The sequence below is a fragment of the Aplidium turbinatum genome, chromosome 1, assembly GCF_918807975.1.
Source record: "Aplidium turbinatum chromosome 1, kaAplTurb1.1, whole genome shotgun sequence".
NCBI classification, from domain to species: domain Eukaryota; kingdom Metazoa; phylum Chordata; class Ascidiacea; order Aplousobranchia; family Polyclinidae; genus Aplidium; species Aplidium turbinatum.
The window spans coordinates 23,033,807-23,053,905 of record NC_137472.1 but is presented as its reverse complement, the minus strand read 5'-3'; the positions used below and the strand labels follow the sequence as shown (position 1 = coordinate 23,053,905).

Below are 20,099 nucleotides of genomic sequence, written 5' to 3'. Positions count from 1 at the left end.
GTTTACTTTCTCTTCTAAGACTTAAATTAAAATATTAATGTAAACGAGTTTTTAATAAAATAAATTTGTAGGGAAAAACTTAGATTTAATATCGACTAAAAGGATCTACAACTCTACAGGATAAAAAAGGTTGGGAACCACTGGCTTAGAAGATCCTCACTAGCTGTGATATGTTAACTGGGTTTAGTGGAGACATGCTTTGTTTCAGCCACCTTTTTCTAGGCCTATCTCCATATGTTCGAAACAGTGCTTCCCTAGAAAGGGCAGACTGGTCACTCAGGAAACCGTTTGGGAACGGTACCCGGCCATTTGGTCGACAGACATTTGGTCGACAAGACATTTAGTCAACAGGACGTTAAGTCGACAGGACATTTGGTCGACAGAACGATTCATTTTAGGGTTAGGGTTAACTAACCCTAACCTAACTCTAACCCTAACCCAGGGTTACCTAACCCTAACTCTAACCTAACCCAAATGTCCTGTCAACCAAATGTCCTGTCGACTAAATGTCTTGTCGACCAAATGTCTTGTCGATCAAATGTCTTGTAGACCAAATGTCCTGTCGACCAAATGTCTTGTCGACCAAATGTCTGTTGACCAAATGTCTGTCGACCAAACGTCCTGTCAACCAAATGTCTGTCGACCAAATGACTGTCGACTAAATGTCTGTCGACCAAACGACCGGCTACGTTGGGAACAGGCAGTTAAGTGCTTTTCGCAACAATGGTTTCTCCAGTGAAATCGGTAGGTCAGACATCAGCCTTAATCGTGAGTCGTGCTGCTGGAGCAGAAAGGCTCGACGAAACGTTTGTTGCAACAGCGCACCAGGTACTTCAAGCAGAAGTGCATGAGCTCACTTAAATCCTGGTAATTTTTTTCCTTTGTGATGACGTTGTACCACAAACTTTCAATTGAAGGAAACGGCTCTTCAGATGCTAGGTGCTGATGAAGCGTGTGGTACAGTGAAATGAGGTGTTCCTGGTTAAACGCCGTACCCGGCTACCCGCGGACTCTAGAAGATGGCGAAAACCAGAGCTTATCACTTGTAGGTGTTTGAAACGTGTGTGGCAAAATGTTTGATGCCAGGCGTTAGAACTTCGATCAAAACATTTTCCCGCAGTGTTCAAAATGTTCTTCTGGAAGAGAACTCCTTCCCATAAAAATAGCGGCTTTTTCATCTGTATTTCTGAACATCTGGTCGAAAACTAGGCTGCTTTCTAGATATGAAAAACTTTTGTAACAAGTATCCAACAGAGTCATTTTAACAGAGCAATATTGTTAATTGGCTTATATGGCTAAATACAAACTGGCATAGACGTTGCCAACTAAAAGTAGCTGAAGTTATTTCATCCATAAAAGAAATCCATTATGTCAAATAGCACGAAACATATATGGCAAAATGTTTGATGCCAAGCGTTAGAACTTCAATCAAAGCATTTTCCTGCAGTGTTCAAAATGGCAGCGTGGACGCCTTGGGAATATCTCGCACGATGCGTCGCTTTAGACCTTGCTTTGAAGTACCTGTCGCAAGGAAATTTACATAAGTCGTCACTCTTATGATTGTATCACGTGATGTTCCCCACGCATTGTTCCAGACTTGATGTCCTCTCTCAGTTTTATTCCTTTTTTGCATAAGGCTCGGCGTTTGTCGAATAGTGACGGCGCATGTCAAGCGGGATTGCCGACAAAAAAAACAAAAATTGCAGCCGTGATAAGAGCCATGTATCGTGTAGCAAAATCTAACATCCAAATAAATGGTAGTCATAACCCTGAGTTTGAAGTCACGGTTGGAGTGCACCAGGGACAGTTTTGTTATTTTTAATTGTAATAAAAGCTTTATCTCGTGGTTTTCGCACAGGATGCCACCATAAATTGCTTTTTGCTGACTCACTTCTGGAACTGGAGCAAAAATTTACTGCTTGGAAGGTCGGTCTGGAGTCACATTGACTTAGTGTTAACATTGACTTAGTGTTAACTTAGTGTTAACAGTATGTTACTGACGAGAGGGGAGGAAGACAAGCACCTTCATGTGGTCCCCCCCGTCAGTAACATACAAAATTATACAAAATACGTATGCGAAACGAAGCTTGTCAAACAAGAGCTAATGAGACTGTTCAGCGCAGGGTGGGTAGGGAAATGCCCTTTTCAAGGCACGGCAGTGCTCGCACTGTCAAAAAGTACCGACAACCCACCGTACTGCAGCTGAACACCGAGGGCATCACGGCCAGCAAGCTCAATATCATCGAGCACCTGGCCACCAAGCATCAAGCCCTCATCATCCTCCTCCAGGAGACTCACTGTACATCTGTGGATAAGTTGGTAATAACCAACTTCACACTCGCAGGCACAACATGCAGCAGGAAACACGGCCTCACCACGTTTGTCCATGACCGGCTGAGCTGGTCCTTGGTTGACCAATCCCAAGCTCAATCGGAGATCGAGTGGCTTTGTGTAGATGTAGCAGGCTACAACATCGTCAATGTCTACAAGTCCCCACTTTCGCGGATAACATCAACAGCCATCCCAGTGTTCCCCCACCCCAGCCTCTACGCTGGCGATTTTAACTGCCACCACACTGACTGGGGCTACAACTCCATCAACAACGATGGAGAAAGTCTGGCCGCTTGGGCAACCAACAACAACCTCGCCCTCTTATACGATCCCAAGGGCGCACCGAGCTTCCACTCCGGTCGTTGGAACACTGGCACGAACCCAGACCTGGCTTTCGCAAGTGATGACCCCGATGATCGCCAGCCGGACAGACGTGTGCTAGAGAAGTTCCCAAGGTCTCAACACCGACCCTCGCTAATCACGGCCCCCTTGCTCGCTACGCCTATTCCGAGCAAGCCTGTCAAGCGATGGAACTTCAAAAAGGTCGATTGGGAATACTACAGCTTCCTCACAAACGAAGCTACGCAGTACCTCCCATCCCCACACACCATCAAAGTGGATGAAGCCTACCAGGACTTCTGTGATGCAATCATATCTGCGGCAAAAGACTCCATCCCGCGAGGTCGACGGAAAAACTACATACCTTGCTGGGATGTGGAGTGCGACAGGCTCTACCGCGACTTCCTCCGTTCCCCCCAGGGCACCGCCACCACCAACAGCCCTGCTGGCAAGACTGGATTCAAAGAGGAAGAAGCGCTGGACAGAAGCCATAGTGTTGACTCAATCGACTTCACGAGCCATAGACTCATAGACTCAATCGAGCCATAGACTCAATCGACTTCACGCACTCCAGCCGCACAGCATGGAGTACACTCAACAACCTCACTGGCAGATCACGTGCCTCTCGTCGCCAATGCCCCATCTCAGCAAATTCCATCGCCTCACAACTTGTGAAAAATGGAGTGCACAGAACGAGAGACCGTGAATCAGACAAGTCCGTCCTCAAGGAAATGACGGACCTCTGGAAGGTCCCAACACCTGTCGAGGGCAACATCTCTGGTGAGTTTACCCCAGAAGAATTTGCCTCCGCCCTCCAGCACCTAAAGCCAGGCAAATCCCCGGGCCTTGACCACCTATGCCCGGAACTAATACTCCAAGCTGCCCCCTCTATGAGGTCCTGGTTAAATAACTTCCTTTCCTGCTGCTTGCGTCACCTGCGCATCCCAAGAATCTGGAGAAGAACCCTAGTGGTTGCAGTCCCAAAGCCGAAGAAGCCCCCAGGAGATCCGAAGAGCTACCGCCCCATCTCTCTGCCCTGTATCCCCTTCAAGATACTCGAGAGACTTATCTACGCCCGTGTCGAACCGATAATAGACCCTCAGCTTCCTCGGGAACAAGCCGGATTTCGCCACGGAAGATCAACCGTAGACCAGGTCACTCTGATGACCCAAGACATCGAGGACAGCTTCTCGGCAAAAAAGAAGGCTGGCGCCGTGTTTGTCGATCTCACGGCTGCCTACGACACTGTATGGCACAGCGGCCTTACCTGCAAACTACTCCGTCTCCTTCCTGACAGGCACATGGTCCATATGATTATGGAACTTGTGCAAAACCGCAGTTTTACCCTTTCCACCGGTAGCGGCCAACAAAGTAGACTACGTCGACTCAGGAACGGCGTCCCACAGGGCTCTGTCCTGGCTCCCCTCCTCTTTAACACTTACATCTACGACCTGCCTGACACCATCTCCAGGAAGTATGCTTATGCAGACGATCTGGCTCTCCTGCATCCAGCCGGAGATTGGCAGTCAATGGAGAGGAACCTAAGCCAGGACATGTCAACTATATCAACATATCTCCAGAAATGGAAGCTACAGCTCAGCAAGGCAAAGACAGTGTCGGCGGCCTTCCATCTAAACAACAAGGAAGCAAAACGTGAGATCAACATTACCACCGATGACGAACACCTCCCCTACTGCGCCGAACCTACCTACCTCGGCGTAACCCTGGACAGGTCACTCACGTACCGACGACACCTGGAGTCACTGCGCAAAAAACTATCTGCGCGCGTTGCACTTTTGAGGCGGCTGGCGGGTTCCGGCTGGGGAGCTGATGCGAACACCCTTCGCACAGCTACCTTGGCCCTCGTCCATTCTACCGCTGAGTACTGCGCACCAGTGTGGTGCCGCAGCTCTCACACCCGCCACATTGACACCGCCATCAATGACGCACTACGCACTGTGACTGGATGCCTGCGTCTCACTCCAACGGACTGCCTTCCCATCCTTGCAGGCACCCAACCTGCTGAGCTTCGCCGTAAAGGAGCCATGATTTCCCTTGCTCGTCGCGCACTGGACCCCGACCACCTCCTCCACAGTACACTCCAGCGCCTACCTGGAGGACAGCAGCGACTGAAATCAAGACGCCCATTTGTGCCCACCGCACGACAGCTTCTGAACAACATTGAAGATGTTGGAATAACTGCGGCACACTGGACGAACTACACATGGAACATGGAGTGGCAAAACAACACCTTACGACTCAGTGATTTCCTACCCGACGTCGATCCCCACCCCCCGGGAATGCCCCTCGCAAGGCTTGCGTGGGTCCGGCTTAACCGCCTACGAACCGGCGTCGGTCGCTTTCGTTCAGACATGTGCAGATGGGGCCTGGCTTCCTCACCGGGATGCGAGTGTGGCGCCACAGACCAAACAGTAGATCATGTCGTCCATGACTGCCCAATCCATCAACCACCACATGGAATGCTTGGACTGAAGGCCCTGGATGACGAAACTGTCGAGTGGCTGATGACATCATGCTCAAACATATAGTCCGGAAGAACAGCTCATACGACGAAGAAGAAGTGTTAACATGAAAAAGACCAAGGCCCTACATAATAATTGTAATGTTAGCTGCCTGCAGAAGGATATTGGAAAATTCCAATGCGAATGCGGTGTATGTGGATGATGCATTGGGTGTAATTCGATATTCTACACCATTTGCAAAAGTTGGGTTTACAATAATAAGTGTTCTGGTGTTAGTGCCAAGCTTGAAGAGGACCTCAACTGTATGTGCAAGAGATGTTGTGGTGATACTCCTCTTTTAGAAGATGCCATATGCACTTGAAATTGGGTGAAAACCAGTATGAATGTGTAAATGCCTTCTGCTATCTTAACGATAGTATTAGTCAGTCAGGTGGATGGACGCCATCAGAACTACAATCAGGTTCACACGGAAAAATTTCCGAGAGCTTCTTACAATTTTGGCAAGTAAAACGGCTACTCATTCCTAATTAGAAGACATGTGTACAACATGTGTGTCAGAAGCTTAATGCTTTATGCCAGTGAGACGAGGCTAGTCACTGCAAATAACATCAAGCGTTTGGGCCATAATGATGCTATGGTGAGGGGATATGCTCAAAGCGCCTGGCAGACGTATCAAGTGAAGAATCGAGAAGAAGGCTTGGCATCCACCAAGTAGAAGATGTGGTATGGTGGAGGAGACTTTGCTAGTATGTCTATTGTCTACGTAAACAATAAATCATCTCTGGAGTCTTTTAGAATTATACAACACGTACAGTCGTACATGCTTCACCAAATTTGATACTAAAATTCATGAGGCTCACAAAATCTTGCAATCTTTGCCTCAATAGGCAACTTTTTGCCGCAGGCGCCTCTTATCTGCTAAATGTCTTTACGTAATCTTGCATCATTGATTTGTGTTTTTTTCCTAAGCAATTAAGCGTCATGTGATTTTCCCGATCCTTTGCCTTGCAGTTTTATTGTTATGCATTTCTTTTTTCAATTTTTGTGTATGTAAAGATCAGATCAGTAATTTCAATAACGAAGAATATCAGTCAGTTGGTTACTTGAAAAGGGCTAACATAAGTATGACCTAAAAGGTTTGTAATTTTTAGTTTATTTTCATGTTATTATGTTAAATGCCATCTGGTTATTAGGTTTTATTTGTCAATGGTTAAAAAAAATCACTTCTCGACCAAAATTGTATTCTCTGAAAAGGTATCTCAAAAATGTTTTAAAAAAGTTGTTGTTTCATAAGAAATCATTTCAACTACTGGCAGTGCAACAATGAGTTATTCATAAAAATATCACAGTCCTTTTTCAACACGTTTCTGGGTACCTAAAAAGATCCCGGTCCAAACAGTCACAAAATGGCGCAACATCAACCGGCTGAAGTTTCCTAACACTTAGAAACAGTTCCAATTTATTTTGAACCACTTTCACCTTTCCTCCAAAAACTATAAAGTGATTCACAATTTTTTCCTTACCTGTTTAGTGTTTATCTGTTATGTTTATAGTTGAATAATTGCAAACTATCCCACTTGCTATGTGTTTTTCCTTGCGATAAATTTGTTTAGACAAACAAATGTTGTTCACTGCTTTTTTAATCAATGATGACAGATTTATGTTTGAAATACAGTATTGAAAACCACTGTTGTTTCTATTGAATATTGAAAATCACTGTTGTATTAAACTTCCAGAACCTTACTTAGTTAGTTAGTGCATGATTTCGTGCCCTTTGTTCCCCATATTGCGTGAGTTGGATGTCAGTAAATTTTGATCTGGCTTTCATGTAATCCTATTTTGAACATTGGCCGCGACAATGTTCCCCTTTCGAAGGTCGCTTTGCATGATATCACACCACCTCTTCTTTGGTCGTCAACGTGAATTATGACCTTTAACTTTCATCAAATGAACTGTCTTAGCCCAAAAGTCTTCTTTCATTCGTTGTACGTAGCTATATCATGGGAGTCTCATCCACCGTACGACCTCTTCTACTTGGTGGATGCCAAGCCTTTTGAATTCTTCACTCAATACTCTGTCCGCCAGTTGCTTTGAGCATATCCACCTCACCACAGCATTGTCAATATAGCTCAAACGCTTGATGTCTTCGGCAATTTAAATTCAAAATTTGGCGTTACCAACTTGCCATAACAGAAAATTCTATTCAAATACATTTCAAATTACAGAACAGTGACAGGTACGTTGACTGTACGTATGGTATGTTTCTTCTTCACACTCTTGGAGATTTGCCGATGACGTTCGGAGGTGTTGCAAAGACGACTTTGAAGAAATTGTGCAGACACAATGGGAAAACAATACACATTGTTTTCGATAGAACTGTATCGCCGTCCATCAAAGATGCCGAGCGAGATCGCCGAGCAATTCATGGCTTCCGAGATCAGCAATACGTCATCGAAGGAGAGGCCATGAAACGACTTGTTAATTTTGCAGCCGCAATGAGGAATGACAACTTCAAGCAAGCATTGGTGCGTTTTCTTGTTAATTCTTGGAAATCAGATGAGTATTCACTATTCAGCTTCCTCGACTTAAAAGTTCTTTATGCTACACTTGATGAAAAATGTTATGTTTATCGAAAAGATGGCGAAAAAATGTTGTGTGGTGAAGAGGAGTCCTTGTTATGCTACCACGAAGAAGCAGATACGCGCCTAATGTACCATATCGTCACCGCATGCCAAGATGTGAAAAATGTGGTAGTCCGCTCTAAGGACATGGATGTTCTGATTACACTGTTGAGAAATTTGTCGTTAGTACAAAAAGACGTAAACATATGGATGGAAGTTGGTGTACAGGCAAACAACACTCTGAGATATATTAATGTCTCAAAGCTTGGCAGTACATTATCTCCAGACATGCTTCAGTCGCTTCCCGGTTTTCATTGCTTTAGTTTACAGGCTGTGGTTATACAGCTGCTTTTTCGGGTAAAAGAAAGGCTCGACCCCTTAATATATTGGAGAAAATGTGCATGCTCAACATGCCTTTGCTGCTTTGGGATATTCGAAAAATCTTGATGAAAACATTGAAAAAGGCATTGAAAAATTTGTGTGCCAGATCTATGGATGTAAAAGTGGTCATTGCGTTAATGAATTACGATTTAAAACATTCATTGAGACATACTGTACAAACCGAAAGGTTCCAATCCATTGCGACGACTGAATGGTTCAGATGGAAGCAACTTTCCCCCGTGCAAAACTGTGCTCCATCAGAAAATACTCAGAGCAAATTACATTTGTGGCATTTGGAATCATGCTGCCGAAAAAGGAAGCTTTTTCCAGACACCAGTTGAAAGCGGCTGGCGTTTGGAAGATGGTAAATTTACTCCAGTTTGGTTTCATGGAGATCCAGGTCCGTCCACGCTGGACAACGTTCTGCAAAGTGAGAAGGGTTTGGACCAAGACGGAACAGAATCAGATGATGAACCAACAGAAACGGATGAATGTGACTTTTCTGACGACGAACCTGCAGACCTTTAATGAATAGATGTTTTTACCTTTCTCTACCTCAAACATAAATAAACTGTAGACTATAGCCTACATAAGCAACTTATTACCTTTATTCTTGTAAACACGGAAACAGAGTATGATTTGAACTTGTATCATGGCTTGTATTAATTTTACGGTTTCCACGAGAACTCACGAAACCACATGGAACACAGCGTTAGGATTGATCTTTTCACATGGCTGCAAACCGGGGCCAATGGTGCATAACCTACTTGAGAGAAATTATGCAGGAGGCATGCTTTTTTAAGAAGCCTTTTGACTTGATGAATAGGGCATACGTTTTCAAATAGTTCAATGTGCATCTTTTCGTTCTGGTGTATAGTTTAACATTTCTTTCGCACGTCGTTCCAGGTTTCGTTATTTTGTAGCGAGCAATTTTCCATTCCTTTCAGCACAAATCACATGTTATTCGAGAAGTCCTCTCAGTTGTTTAAATGAGACCACATAGTGTGATTTGTTTCTGTTCAGTGTTTACTCTGAGAAAAACTTAAATGTAGGTAGGCCTACGTACAATCAGGGGCGGATTAAAAAACTGAATTAGCCCGGGAATTTAAAAATAATAACGGTCCACTTCTATCAAAATACTCGTTTCACAAACATTTTATTTCATTTAAGAAAAAGTCTTTCACCGGTAATATGATGTAGGCTATAAAATTAGACATTGTACGTATTTGTATAACAAGCTTCGATTTGTAACTTGAATCATTGCCAGTGTTATTCAAACGAAGAATAAAGATATAGCGCTACGACTATTATATTTCAAATAAAATTTTCTTTTGTACATAAAACAGGACAATGACCCTCTGACCGGCCAACCGGGAACGTTCTCGAATTCCCAGCAATAGGCTAATGATTAGCTGCCAATCCACCCCTGCGTACAATATCTATTTTTATGGTGATAAATTTTAACCTAACAAGCAAATGTTATGCTGTGTACATATTATATCTTACATGCTTCATTGATTTTCCAAAATATTTGCAGACGTTTTGAAATATATACAGGAGACACTTGGTTTTATACATTATGATGTTAATTTTGTGAATTTTAGGTGGGGTTTAACTTCGTTTTAGGGGTTATAACCCCAAAATGAGGTTAAGCCTCACCTTGGAGCCATAAGAAAAGTTGTTTCAAACTCAGTGGAACATGTCCCAACTGATGAAAAAAGTTCCGTCTTTGCACCTTATGATGTTATTTTTACCGGTACAGATTTTGATCCAACTTTGGGGGCTCCTTATTCGGAAATGCCCCACCTGGGGTGACCAAATTTGATGTCCTGAAATCCGTAAGTGAGGTACTATCACCTACACTTGGTTTCATCCATGTAGGCCTACCTTATGATGTTAATTTTGTGAATTTTAGGGGTTATAGGCACCCCCAAAATGAGGTTAAGCCCCACCTTGGGGCCATAAGAAAAGTTGTTTCGAACTCAGTGGAACATGCCCCAACTGATGATACAAGTTCCATCTTTGTACCTTATGATGTTATTTTTACATATTTTGCCCCAACTTTGAGGGCCCCTTATTCGGAAATGCCCCACCTGGGGCGACCAAATTTTAATGCTCTGAAATCTGTAAGTGAGGTACTATCACCTACACTTGGTTTCATCTATGTACCTTATGATGTTAATTTTGTGAATTTTAGGGGTTATACCCCCAAAATGAAGTTAAGCCCCACCTTGGGGCCATAAAAAAATTGTTTCGTACTCAGTGAAACATGCCCCAACTGATGAAAGAAGTTCCATCTTTGTACCTTATGATGTTATTTTTACGTATTTTGCCCCAACTTTGGGGGCCCCTTATTTGGGAATGCCCCACCTGGGGCACCCAGATCGACTTGTTCCAAAGTCTACAAGTGAAGGCATAAAATCTGGCGTAGGTTTTGTTTTTGTACCTTATGATGTTTTGTTGACCCCCAAAATGGGTTTTTCACCGGGCCGTAGCCCCCAAACGCCCCAGCAGTGAAACCTCGGATGTGGGTTTCTGAACATCCCACAGTGGGGCAAGGTTGATAAAACACTCAAACCTTTTGTACCTTATGATGTTACAAATACGTCACGGGCTGCCGGACTATATGTAGGAGAACAATCTTGGAAGAACGTAAAACAGAAACGTAGTTCTCAAGCAATAAATAGACCGAAGTTGCTGTTATTTTTTTTAAGTTGTGACATTCCTTCTGTTCACGTTTTTGTCTTCGCTAGCAAACAGTGGTGTAACTATACAATACAAACATTACAACAAAAGCACTATAACAGATACAATACGCAATAAATTTTAAAAGACAAATTTTTTTAAACAAGATGTAAAACAAAAGTGTAATCACAAACAACTATGTTGAAGCGGCTCATCCTCGCCTCATGGCAGACAATGGAATGGACCACCCAACTCTATGGAAGCTCATCGATACCCAAACCCATTGAAAAGAAAAGGTTTGAAATGGACATTCAAAAAAGAAAATGAAAGTGCCTCAGTTTTGTATGGCGTGCAATAAATAAATTCATAACCACTACCAGGGCTATGGAGTCGGAATCAAAGTTGGAAGGATTTTGGCATGTTTGGAGTAGGCATCGTTAAAACAAGGCAGATTCCAAATTGATACAAAACCATACTACAATTTTTGTTTGCAATTGTTTTCAAAATACATTGTTTGATGATCTTTGTATTGCGCTTTAAAAAATATCCAGAAAATAGTAGTGCTTGTTTTTTGTCAGTTTTGCGAAAGTTGCTGTTTCAATATAGATTGCAACAAGTGAAATTAAATTTTAAAAAAAAAGGACAATAATTAAAAAAAAATGGTAATACTGAAGTCGGAGTAAGCCAGTTGTAAATTGAGTAGTCAAGTCATATATTTTTCACCCGACTTCACAGCAGTAGGCAATAGGCATAACGTCAAAATATGTGATGTAACTAAATAAGAATTCATGCAAGTTGCATCATTCAGGTATGGTCGCATACAAATCTTGCCAATTCACTTTTCAGTTGAAGTTTTTCGAGTTGAAGTCACTCAGACTGTGTCAAAATGTCATGAACTTGAAGTCGATTCGAAAAGCAGCAGTGGTACTTTCTCAAGTCTGAGACAGAAAAGGTGCAAACTGTGTCTGGTGTGTCCAGACACTAGTACCGTACTGGATTTCCACAAGTGTCACAATGAATCACACATGGCAAGCATTTTTTATATGATTGTTCACACAAAGACAGATTCAAAATTTGTGAGTGTACATCATAAAATGTGTGAAATTTGAAAAATATTGAACCAATAGCGGCCATAAAAATATTTGTACCAAACAAAAGGCAAAAAAAAGTAGGCTAGTCAATATTCATTCTAGTTAGCTCCTTGCAGAAAAGGAAAACAAAAATTTAGTTCTAAAAACAAAAGTACAAGCTAACCTGTAAACTTCTTTGTATTTGTTTGATTCGTTCTTGATCACAATTTCGTTGAATGTAGAAATTATGAGGAGTTAAAACCCGTGTCACATAAACATGTTCTTGATTGCAAGCCGGTGGGACGCAAACCAAGCGTAATTTTTCTTTGCCGTTAGGCAGCTGAGCATACAAATAATAACACTGGATAACAATTTTTTGGAAAAATTTTGTTTACTTTATCTCAATTTTATAGTGTCTTTGTATGTTTCTTGGATTGCTGATTTCAAAACTGGCATTAAAATTTTTGTAATGTCAATGGTTTTGTCACAGATTATAATTTCATGATATCATGATTTCAAGTTAATAGCCTATGTATTGCAAATAACTCTTGCCTGGCGATCAACAAAGTTTTTTAATAGTGTTGAACGAGCGTTGTGGTTTTCAAGAAATAATGTTTGGGAGGTGGTCATTAGGCTAAGGTTCTTCAAAGAAATGTATATCTTGCTCATCATGTCGCCGCTTGAATTCAAAACTGACTTAAGTCCATTTTTAGCGTTTTGAGATAATTGCAAATAACTGCATTTGCCTGTACAACTGAACAAATTTCTTTGACATGGATGTGCACACAGAGACTTACTATTTACCAGTGATAGGCAATATGTTGGTCCACAAAAATCACCGAAAAATTTGCCACTAGGTGGTGCCATCAATTTTTTTTGTATGTTGTTGGACTTAAGTCTTTCTTGCTCCGAAATATTTTTGATTCATTTTTATGTAAATGGACATAAGTCTTATTTATCCTTAAGGTTAAGATACCTACATGCTGAAAAACACGAATGAAATGTTTAATACCAGTGCAGCATCATTCATTTTCATTTGATGAATCACTTTTAGAGGTAAATTATCATAGCATACAGCAAAATAACATAATTTTTACTCAAACTTTTATGTTCAAAATTTCTTTATCACAAATTTAATTATTCAATCACACTGACACAAACTCTTCCAAAAAACTCTTTTTCTTCTTAGCAAACTCTCACACTATCTGTGTATTTGCAACATTTTCCCAAAAAAGAGTAAAACTGCTGTGTAGTTGACTAGTTGTGCTGAATTATCTTTCTCTGTTCAATTAACATGTTGCCATTTCATACAGACTACAGTTAGTGCAATTCAACCTGTAGTCACTGTAATTGAATTTAATGTACCGTACTTAAACAACTACCACTGTTAACTCAACTATTGCACATAGTAACTACTGCACTTAATTTGTTTATTAAATCCACTGCACTTCATTAAATACCACTATTACCAACTCATTACAATTCACCAGCACAATCTCCTTATTAAATTTCCTCAATTTTTTTCATATTTGCTAAATTCAATGCGCTTTCATTCACTTCACTTATTAACTGGCACAACTTATATATACCACCATACTGCATAATGACATTGACAAGTTCACTGGACATAACAGAATGATGCGTTATCAATATGCATAACTTTACGCATAACTTCTTTAATCATCAATATGCATAAAGTCTTTAAATCAAAAGTGTCTGCAAAGAAGCGCTATCACTTATTTCTGAGCCTAGTTTATGAAATTATACTTCAATACTGGCTTTGTTGGGAGTGACCGGAAGATTTCGAAAGAAGTCGTGATGTTGAATTGGAATTAAGCCTTTAAAGCAGAGTTTTTTCAAATCATTCTTCTTATCCATTGAAGTGCCAGGAAAAGATTTATATAACCTTGGCATAGTGGTAGTGCCCAGCTTCGTCTTTCTGGATTTTCGAACAATTAAGTCTAGTTTTCTGAATGTGCTTTCATTGTAGCTGTATTTTATAAAAAATGTTGTTGGCTCTGCTTTGGTGATTTTTAGTTGCATAATTTTGGACCAGTAGATTCTTTCTCCATTGCCATCATTGACATTGGCTTTCATCATTTTCGAAAACTGAGTGAAATCCTTGCTTTTGAAATCAATCACATCACTATGTTGCAGACATTCAACAATTGGTTGATGCTTTTTGAAGGCAGTCATAATCAAAGTTTCCCATTGTGCAGTAGTGTAAATGGTCATTTTGCTTGCAGCACGTTCTATGATTGAATGGGCTGTATCATTTTCGTTTTGGCTATGCCCAGATACCAAAAAGTTCAAGGTGATTTCATCAAAGCCATAAATCTCGAGAGCAATAGCCAGCATGATACAAACCATACGGTTACTGTTCTGGCCACAGCATCGATCACAAAACAAGTGAATTTTCTTTGCACCATTGGTGTTTGCTTTTGATAAAAAACTTAGAAGACATGATGCTACTTCACAAGAACCTTTTCTTGCATGACATTCGTTCCACAAAAAGCAAGTAGTTTGCATAGAGTTCAAATTAGTCACAGTAAAGTTGTAATTTTTCAACCTTAAACTGTAATAAAATGAAGATGCTTTTCCATGAGGTGAAAGCAATGTTTTCTGGAAATCGAATCCTGCAGTAAGAACAGATGCATCGTTAGAAGCTTCCTTCTTCATTTTTTCTTTATGCTCTCTTGCAAGTTGCTTTTCAGCAAGGTGTTTTTGTTGATCAGCCTTCATTTGATCGGTAACAAGATGTTCTGGAGTATTATCAAAAGTAACACAGCTATCACATTGATCCTTCTTCGGTTTGTGAAATTTCAGATTGAATTGTTGGGTTAATACTTGGTAATACTTGGAATAGTTTTCTGGTTGAAACTTACGTTCACTGCACCATTCAACATACATTCTATGCATCTCTGCAATATTTAAGTGTTCTGGCAAGTATTCACAATTTGATTCTTTTCTGATGTAATGGGATTCAACAGTTTTGAACATTAAAATATGCTGCTTTATAGTGTTGATTCTGCTTTCTTCTATCTTGTTGTGATCTGATGTTTGACCACGCAAGTCTCCTTCAATAGCTCCACTCTTTGATGTTTTCTGGATAACTGTTCTCACCATCTTTTCTGAAATATCAAGTGTATTAAGAAAGAAACTTTGACATACTGGTACTGATGTACTTGTGCCTGAGCTGTTGGGTTTAATCAAGGAGTAGGTTCTTGTGAACTGTCGGTTACGTCTCTTTCCTTTCGGGTTCTTACGCTTCCTTTCTCTCTTCTTTTTTGACACATTAATTAATTTACTTAAAAATGTGCGTTTTATGCCTATATTAGATAATTCCCAAAATTCGTTATGGATTAGCTTTCTTTCTTCTTCTGTAATGTTTTCTGCACATTTCTTTTTACAGATTCCAGAGCATGGTTGCTTTACTGCTCTAGCAGATTTCACGAAATCTTGACCACATTTTGATTTATAACTGTATTGCTCTCCTGCTTGTCTCTTCTTTTTTAAAACGTTCTTCTCCCACTCTGCTTCATTCCATTTGCGCTTTCTTTTCTCCAATGGAGTCGGAGGTCTTCCTTCAACTCCATACTTCAAATCACCCTTTGAAACAGCACTTTCATTCCAAAGTATTGCACTTCCCTTGCAGTGTACATCTTCATCAAAACATTCCCACAAATATGCATCACTTAGCACTTCTGTAATAAAATATCGCCTTTCAAAAGACTGAACTTGTACGCCGTGAACTGTACCACAATCTCTTTCATCTATCATAGCTTTAAATAAATGTTGTCCACTTTCACAAAGAAACACTTCCTCTTCTTCTGTGTTGACATTGGCAGTAACTTCCACATCAGTAACAGCATGATTATGGGGCTTTGAAGGTGGCACAAAAGCAGGATCCATATCTGAATCATCATCAATATCGCTTGTTTTTGGAAGAATAAATTTTTGTTGTTGATCACCAAGTCTTTGTTCTGTTATAGCATTTTCTTTGTTGATGGATGTAACATCATTATCTATCAGAAATTTTACCCTCAGTGTGTTACTATATACACTCAACACAATTCCTTTGAGGAGAGACTTTTCTTTGTACAATAAGCCATCTGTATACTTTGGTCCTACATCACTTTTGTTGAATAAATCAGCTTGAACAAATATGCAATCATTCGCTTTTATTTTATCTGTGCTTGACATCCAACTTCTCGTACCTGCACCTTTTGAGCTTTCTGCTATTTCCATTTTCACTGCCCTAAGTTATTATCTTACCATACTCTAAAATACTACAACCTATTTAAAAACAACACATTATTATATTTGCAATCATCAACATAATTCAGGTATAGGCTGCTGTAAATACCATGACCATAGGTAGGGGTAGGTTATAAGTAGAAATGATTGTCAAAAAATGTTAAAGATGTTACAAACAAATGACTGATTCATTCCTGTATCATACTGTCATGAAAGAACGTTTTCCCTGCTAGGAGGTATAGCCAACAACCTTTTCTGATGCTGTATTGGTATAAAATATCTATTACCTAAGAGATCATGGCAAGACTGTGTGGTTTCTGTTCGTATGTTACGTACAGGTGTACAATCTGAAAGTTACTTAAATCCCCGAACGCATAGATACAATGTGCATACGACTGTTCAATTAAACCGTACTTGCCATGCTGCCAGTTGAAGTGCAGGCCAACTGCTGTAGTTTTGTTGCAAGGCAAAGTGATTGTTATTATGATGTTGATACAATGCAAGCTTAACTAGTTGCCAGTAATTGGTAATGGACTTACAACCAAAATTACACTGATAGTTTTTGGACATAAGTCCACAAAAATATCTTAAGTCCAAATGTTTTATAAAAAAATTTATCTTATGTCCATGCATGGACATAAGTCTATAAATTATTAAAACTTGGAAAAATGTGTGGACATAAGCCTACAGTATCTCTGGTTTTAAGGCAGGTACAGCTTAGCAAATTGCTCATAACATGGGCTTATGTCCAATTAGCAAAAAAATGCAAAAAAGTCAAAATCATGAAAAGTGGACTTAAGTCAGTCTTGAATTAAAGCGGCGATGTAGATGTGCTGCTTGTAATGTTGGGTGACAATTACCAAAGTGTCCATGATCGTCTAGCAGTGAATAAAATACTTTAGTCTTATGTTACTCTACAACAGGCAGTTGGACAACCATATGACCATAAAATGTCCACATGGTCATTTAGAGCTCTAAAAAGGGCCATTTCTGCCTGATAAGGTTTTCAGGCCCTCATAAGATCTTCGTTAATGGCACCACAAGTGACCACAACTCTCAAATTTTATTGGCTGTGGCTATTTTTACACAAAAAAAACTATGGCTATTCTTACACTATATAGTGTAAGAATAGCCTGAATATTGTTGCCAGATAAGGAATTCTGCCCTAATTTGCGCAAAGTTTAAAGCTGTTGAAAACAAAAACTTGTATTTGGATATGTTTTTAGTCTTGGGCAAAGATCAAAACCGTAAACTTATTCCTAACTCTAGCCCTTACCTTAACCCTTTCTACATTTAATCCTAACTCTGGCAACACCTCATTGTGTAAAAATAGCCACTTCCAATTTTATTCGACAAAACAAAATTTTCAAGAATTACAAATAATCATGTTTTAGACAAATATTCTTATTGGTTTGGATGTCAGAAGCATTTAAAAATTGAAAAAAACACTTATTAGGATTTTAGTGTCTTGTTAGTATATTAGGATTTTGGAGACCCAACTAATACCCATGTATCAAGAAATGTTGTTTTTTTATGGATGTATTGTGCAGTATAGTTTACAATGAGCTAGCATAGCAAATTCTAGTTTTCCAGTACATTTACAATAGAAGTTATGGAGCCTTGAAAATGACAAAAAATGCTATACGGTATGCTACTCCCTCAAGTCAAAAACGAAGGTGGTACTGGAAATTCAAATGGCCGCCAAGGAGATACATTCGAGATATTGACCTAAAACTTGGGATTCTTTTGTTTGGTAGCCCAAGACATAGCATAACAATTTTTCAGAAAAATCTGAGAGGTATCATATTCGAAATGCCTTCAATTCTTCATATTGGCTATTTTCATGTGGCATCACTCCACATGTGGAATGACTCCATTTTCACTGGTAGAGTGGTATTTGGTAATATTTTACAAAATTGAGTTTTTTTAGGGATAGTAGGCCTACAACTTTAATATACTGCCATGAGAATTTTTTTCATGAGGGGGATTTGATGCACCCTAACCCAGCTGGCTGAATGACTTGAATAGTCACGTAACCTTCAAAATCAACAAAATTTTATAACTTGGAAACCTGTTAAGTTAGAAAGCTGTTTCTTGGCTTATAATGTTCAAAATTTCCATTCTGCTAGAATACAATATTTGCTTCTAAATGTACCATATCGGTCACAAATTGGCAAAAAACTATTTATCTAAGATATCAACCCAAATAGGAAGAAAAAATTATTGTTTTCTTGTTGAAGTACCGTATTTGAATGTTGTTTTCTAAATCATTATTTAGCCAGGGTAGTACTACACTCAAGCATATAATTATTATCTATTTGTTATCTTACACCAGAAGTGGGCAACCTGTGGGCCAAATGCAGCCGGGAAGCTAAACTATGTCATGTGGTTCGAACAAGGCTTTTGTTTCTTCTAAGACATGAATAGGCACTCTGAGCACCAGGCACCCTTCTGTTTTGGGTCGCGACCCACTATTTGTGGATCTCTGTGCTATTGTACTAACTTAGCAATGGTAAAGATTAGGCTGGTAAAAGCCGGAATGGCCCGTTTCGGCGAGTCCGATTCGGCGAGTCCGATTCGACTAGTCCGATTCGGCGAGTTCCCTATTCGGCGAGAGCCTTTTTCGGCGAGTGCCCTATTCGGCGAGTTTTTGAAATTTTTAAAAGGAAATTATCGGGTACCGTAGCCTAATTGCAATTGCCGTTTTTACATCGTTTTAACGTCGCTAAACGTTGAAATCGTGCAGAAAGGAATAAAAATAAAATGTTTGATCTATTAAATTAAAATTCGTCATGTCAGTTCAGTTATTTTTATTTTTGACCATCATATCAAAAACAATACACGTCAACATAGCAAAGGTAGAAGCGACAAAACGCGAACGTTAAAACGTGCTTGAATTCGTCATGTCAGTTCAGTTGTTTATCTTTCTGATTATGATATCAAAAACAATTCACGTCAACATAACAAAGGTGTAGAAAAAGGTAAAAGCGACAAAACGCGAACGTTAAAACGTGCTTGTGACCGAAGTAAGTTATTGAGTTGAAAGAAATTTGGCAAGGTTGCATCACCTTCAGAAAAATTTAAGATATGAAGGAAAAATAAAACAAAGAAAATGTTACAAAAAAAATAATGTTTATATATGTCTATAAGTTAGTACTTTTGAATAGTTAAAATCATAGGCGCCAAACTATTTTTTTGGCCGTGGGGGCGAAAGCGTATTTCATCAGCAGCAACGTAAATTCAGCGAAATGTCACGCAGATGGATGACGTAATTATGTCGCCACACTAGGATTGCTTTTATTGCCACACTCGGAGTTATCGCTACGTTCGACCTACCGTTAATTATTATAAACAAAGCTCGACCAAAACACATGCTATGCGTCTGCGTTGGCTAGCGGTTGATGGACTGCGACTCTTCAAGCTAAGCGCAACATAAAGTTTAGCAACAAACTAGATTTATTAGCATGAAACAAGAGACGAAAAGGTTTACTAAAAGGTATACTGTAAATGGAATGAAAATACTAACTTGATCATATGCTTGAAAATATACCTGTTGAAAGCAAAATCATTCGTGTTTACAGCAATTCAACAGCACGTCACCTTTAATAAATTTAAAAGTTGCTGACATCCGTAAACAGCCCTTGAAAAATAGTTACAGAGAGACGTTTGATTAAGTTTTTGACTTGACATTGCTCCCTTTTCACTACAATATCGCAACTTATGGCTGACCAGCTTTCAAGTTCCAATTCGCTGTAATACGCCCGTTTTCGTGTTGCAGATGAAACAAAAGATGCGCATATTCCCCGCCTTTGATCGGGTTTTTATGGCAACGGACGTGTGTGCGCCATGCAGTTTGCGCGAGTCCGTTGTTGTGTTGATTATGCCGCTTGTGCGACTGTGGGCAATGCGGTTTGTACCAACCCTTGTTACGT

The 20,099-nt window shown here is 40.0% G+C and overlaps 1 protein-coding gene across 1 annotated transcript in view; it reads right to left on the bottom strand.

Moving 5' to 3' along the window:
- Positions 1-20,099, bottom strand: part of LOC145788358 (uncharacterized) — a 110,388-nt gene that overhangs the window by 35,880 nt on the left and 54,409 nt on the right. The window contains exon 6 of the mRNA XM_082600135.1: positions 12,095-12,250. Within this exon, the coding sequence (XP_082456261.1) occupies positions 12,095-12,250 (156 nt within the window). The remainder of the gene's footprint in view (positions 1-12,094; positions 12,251-20,099) is intronic.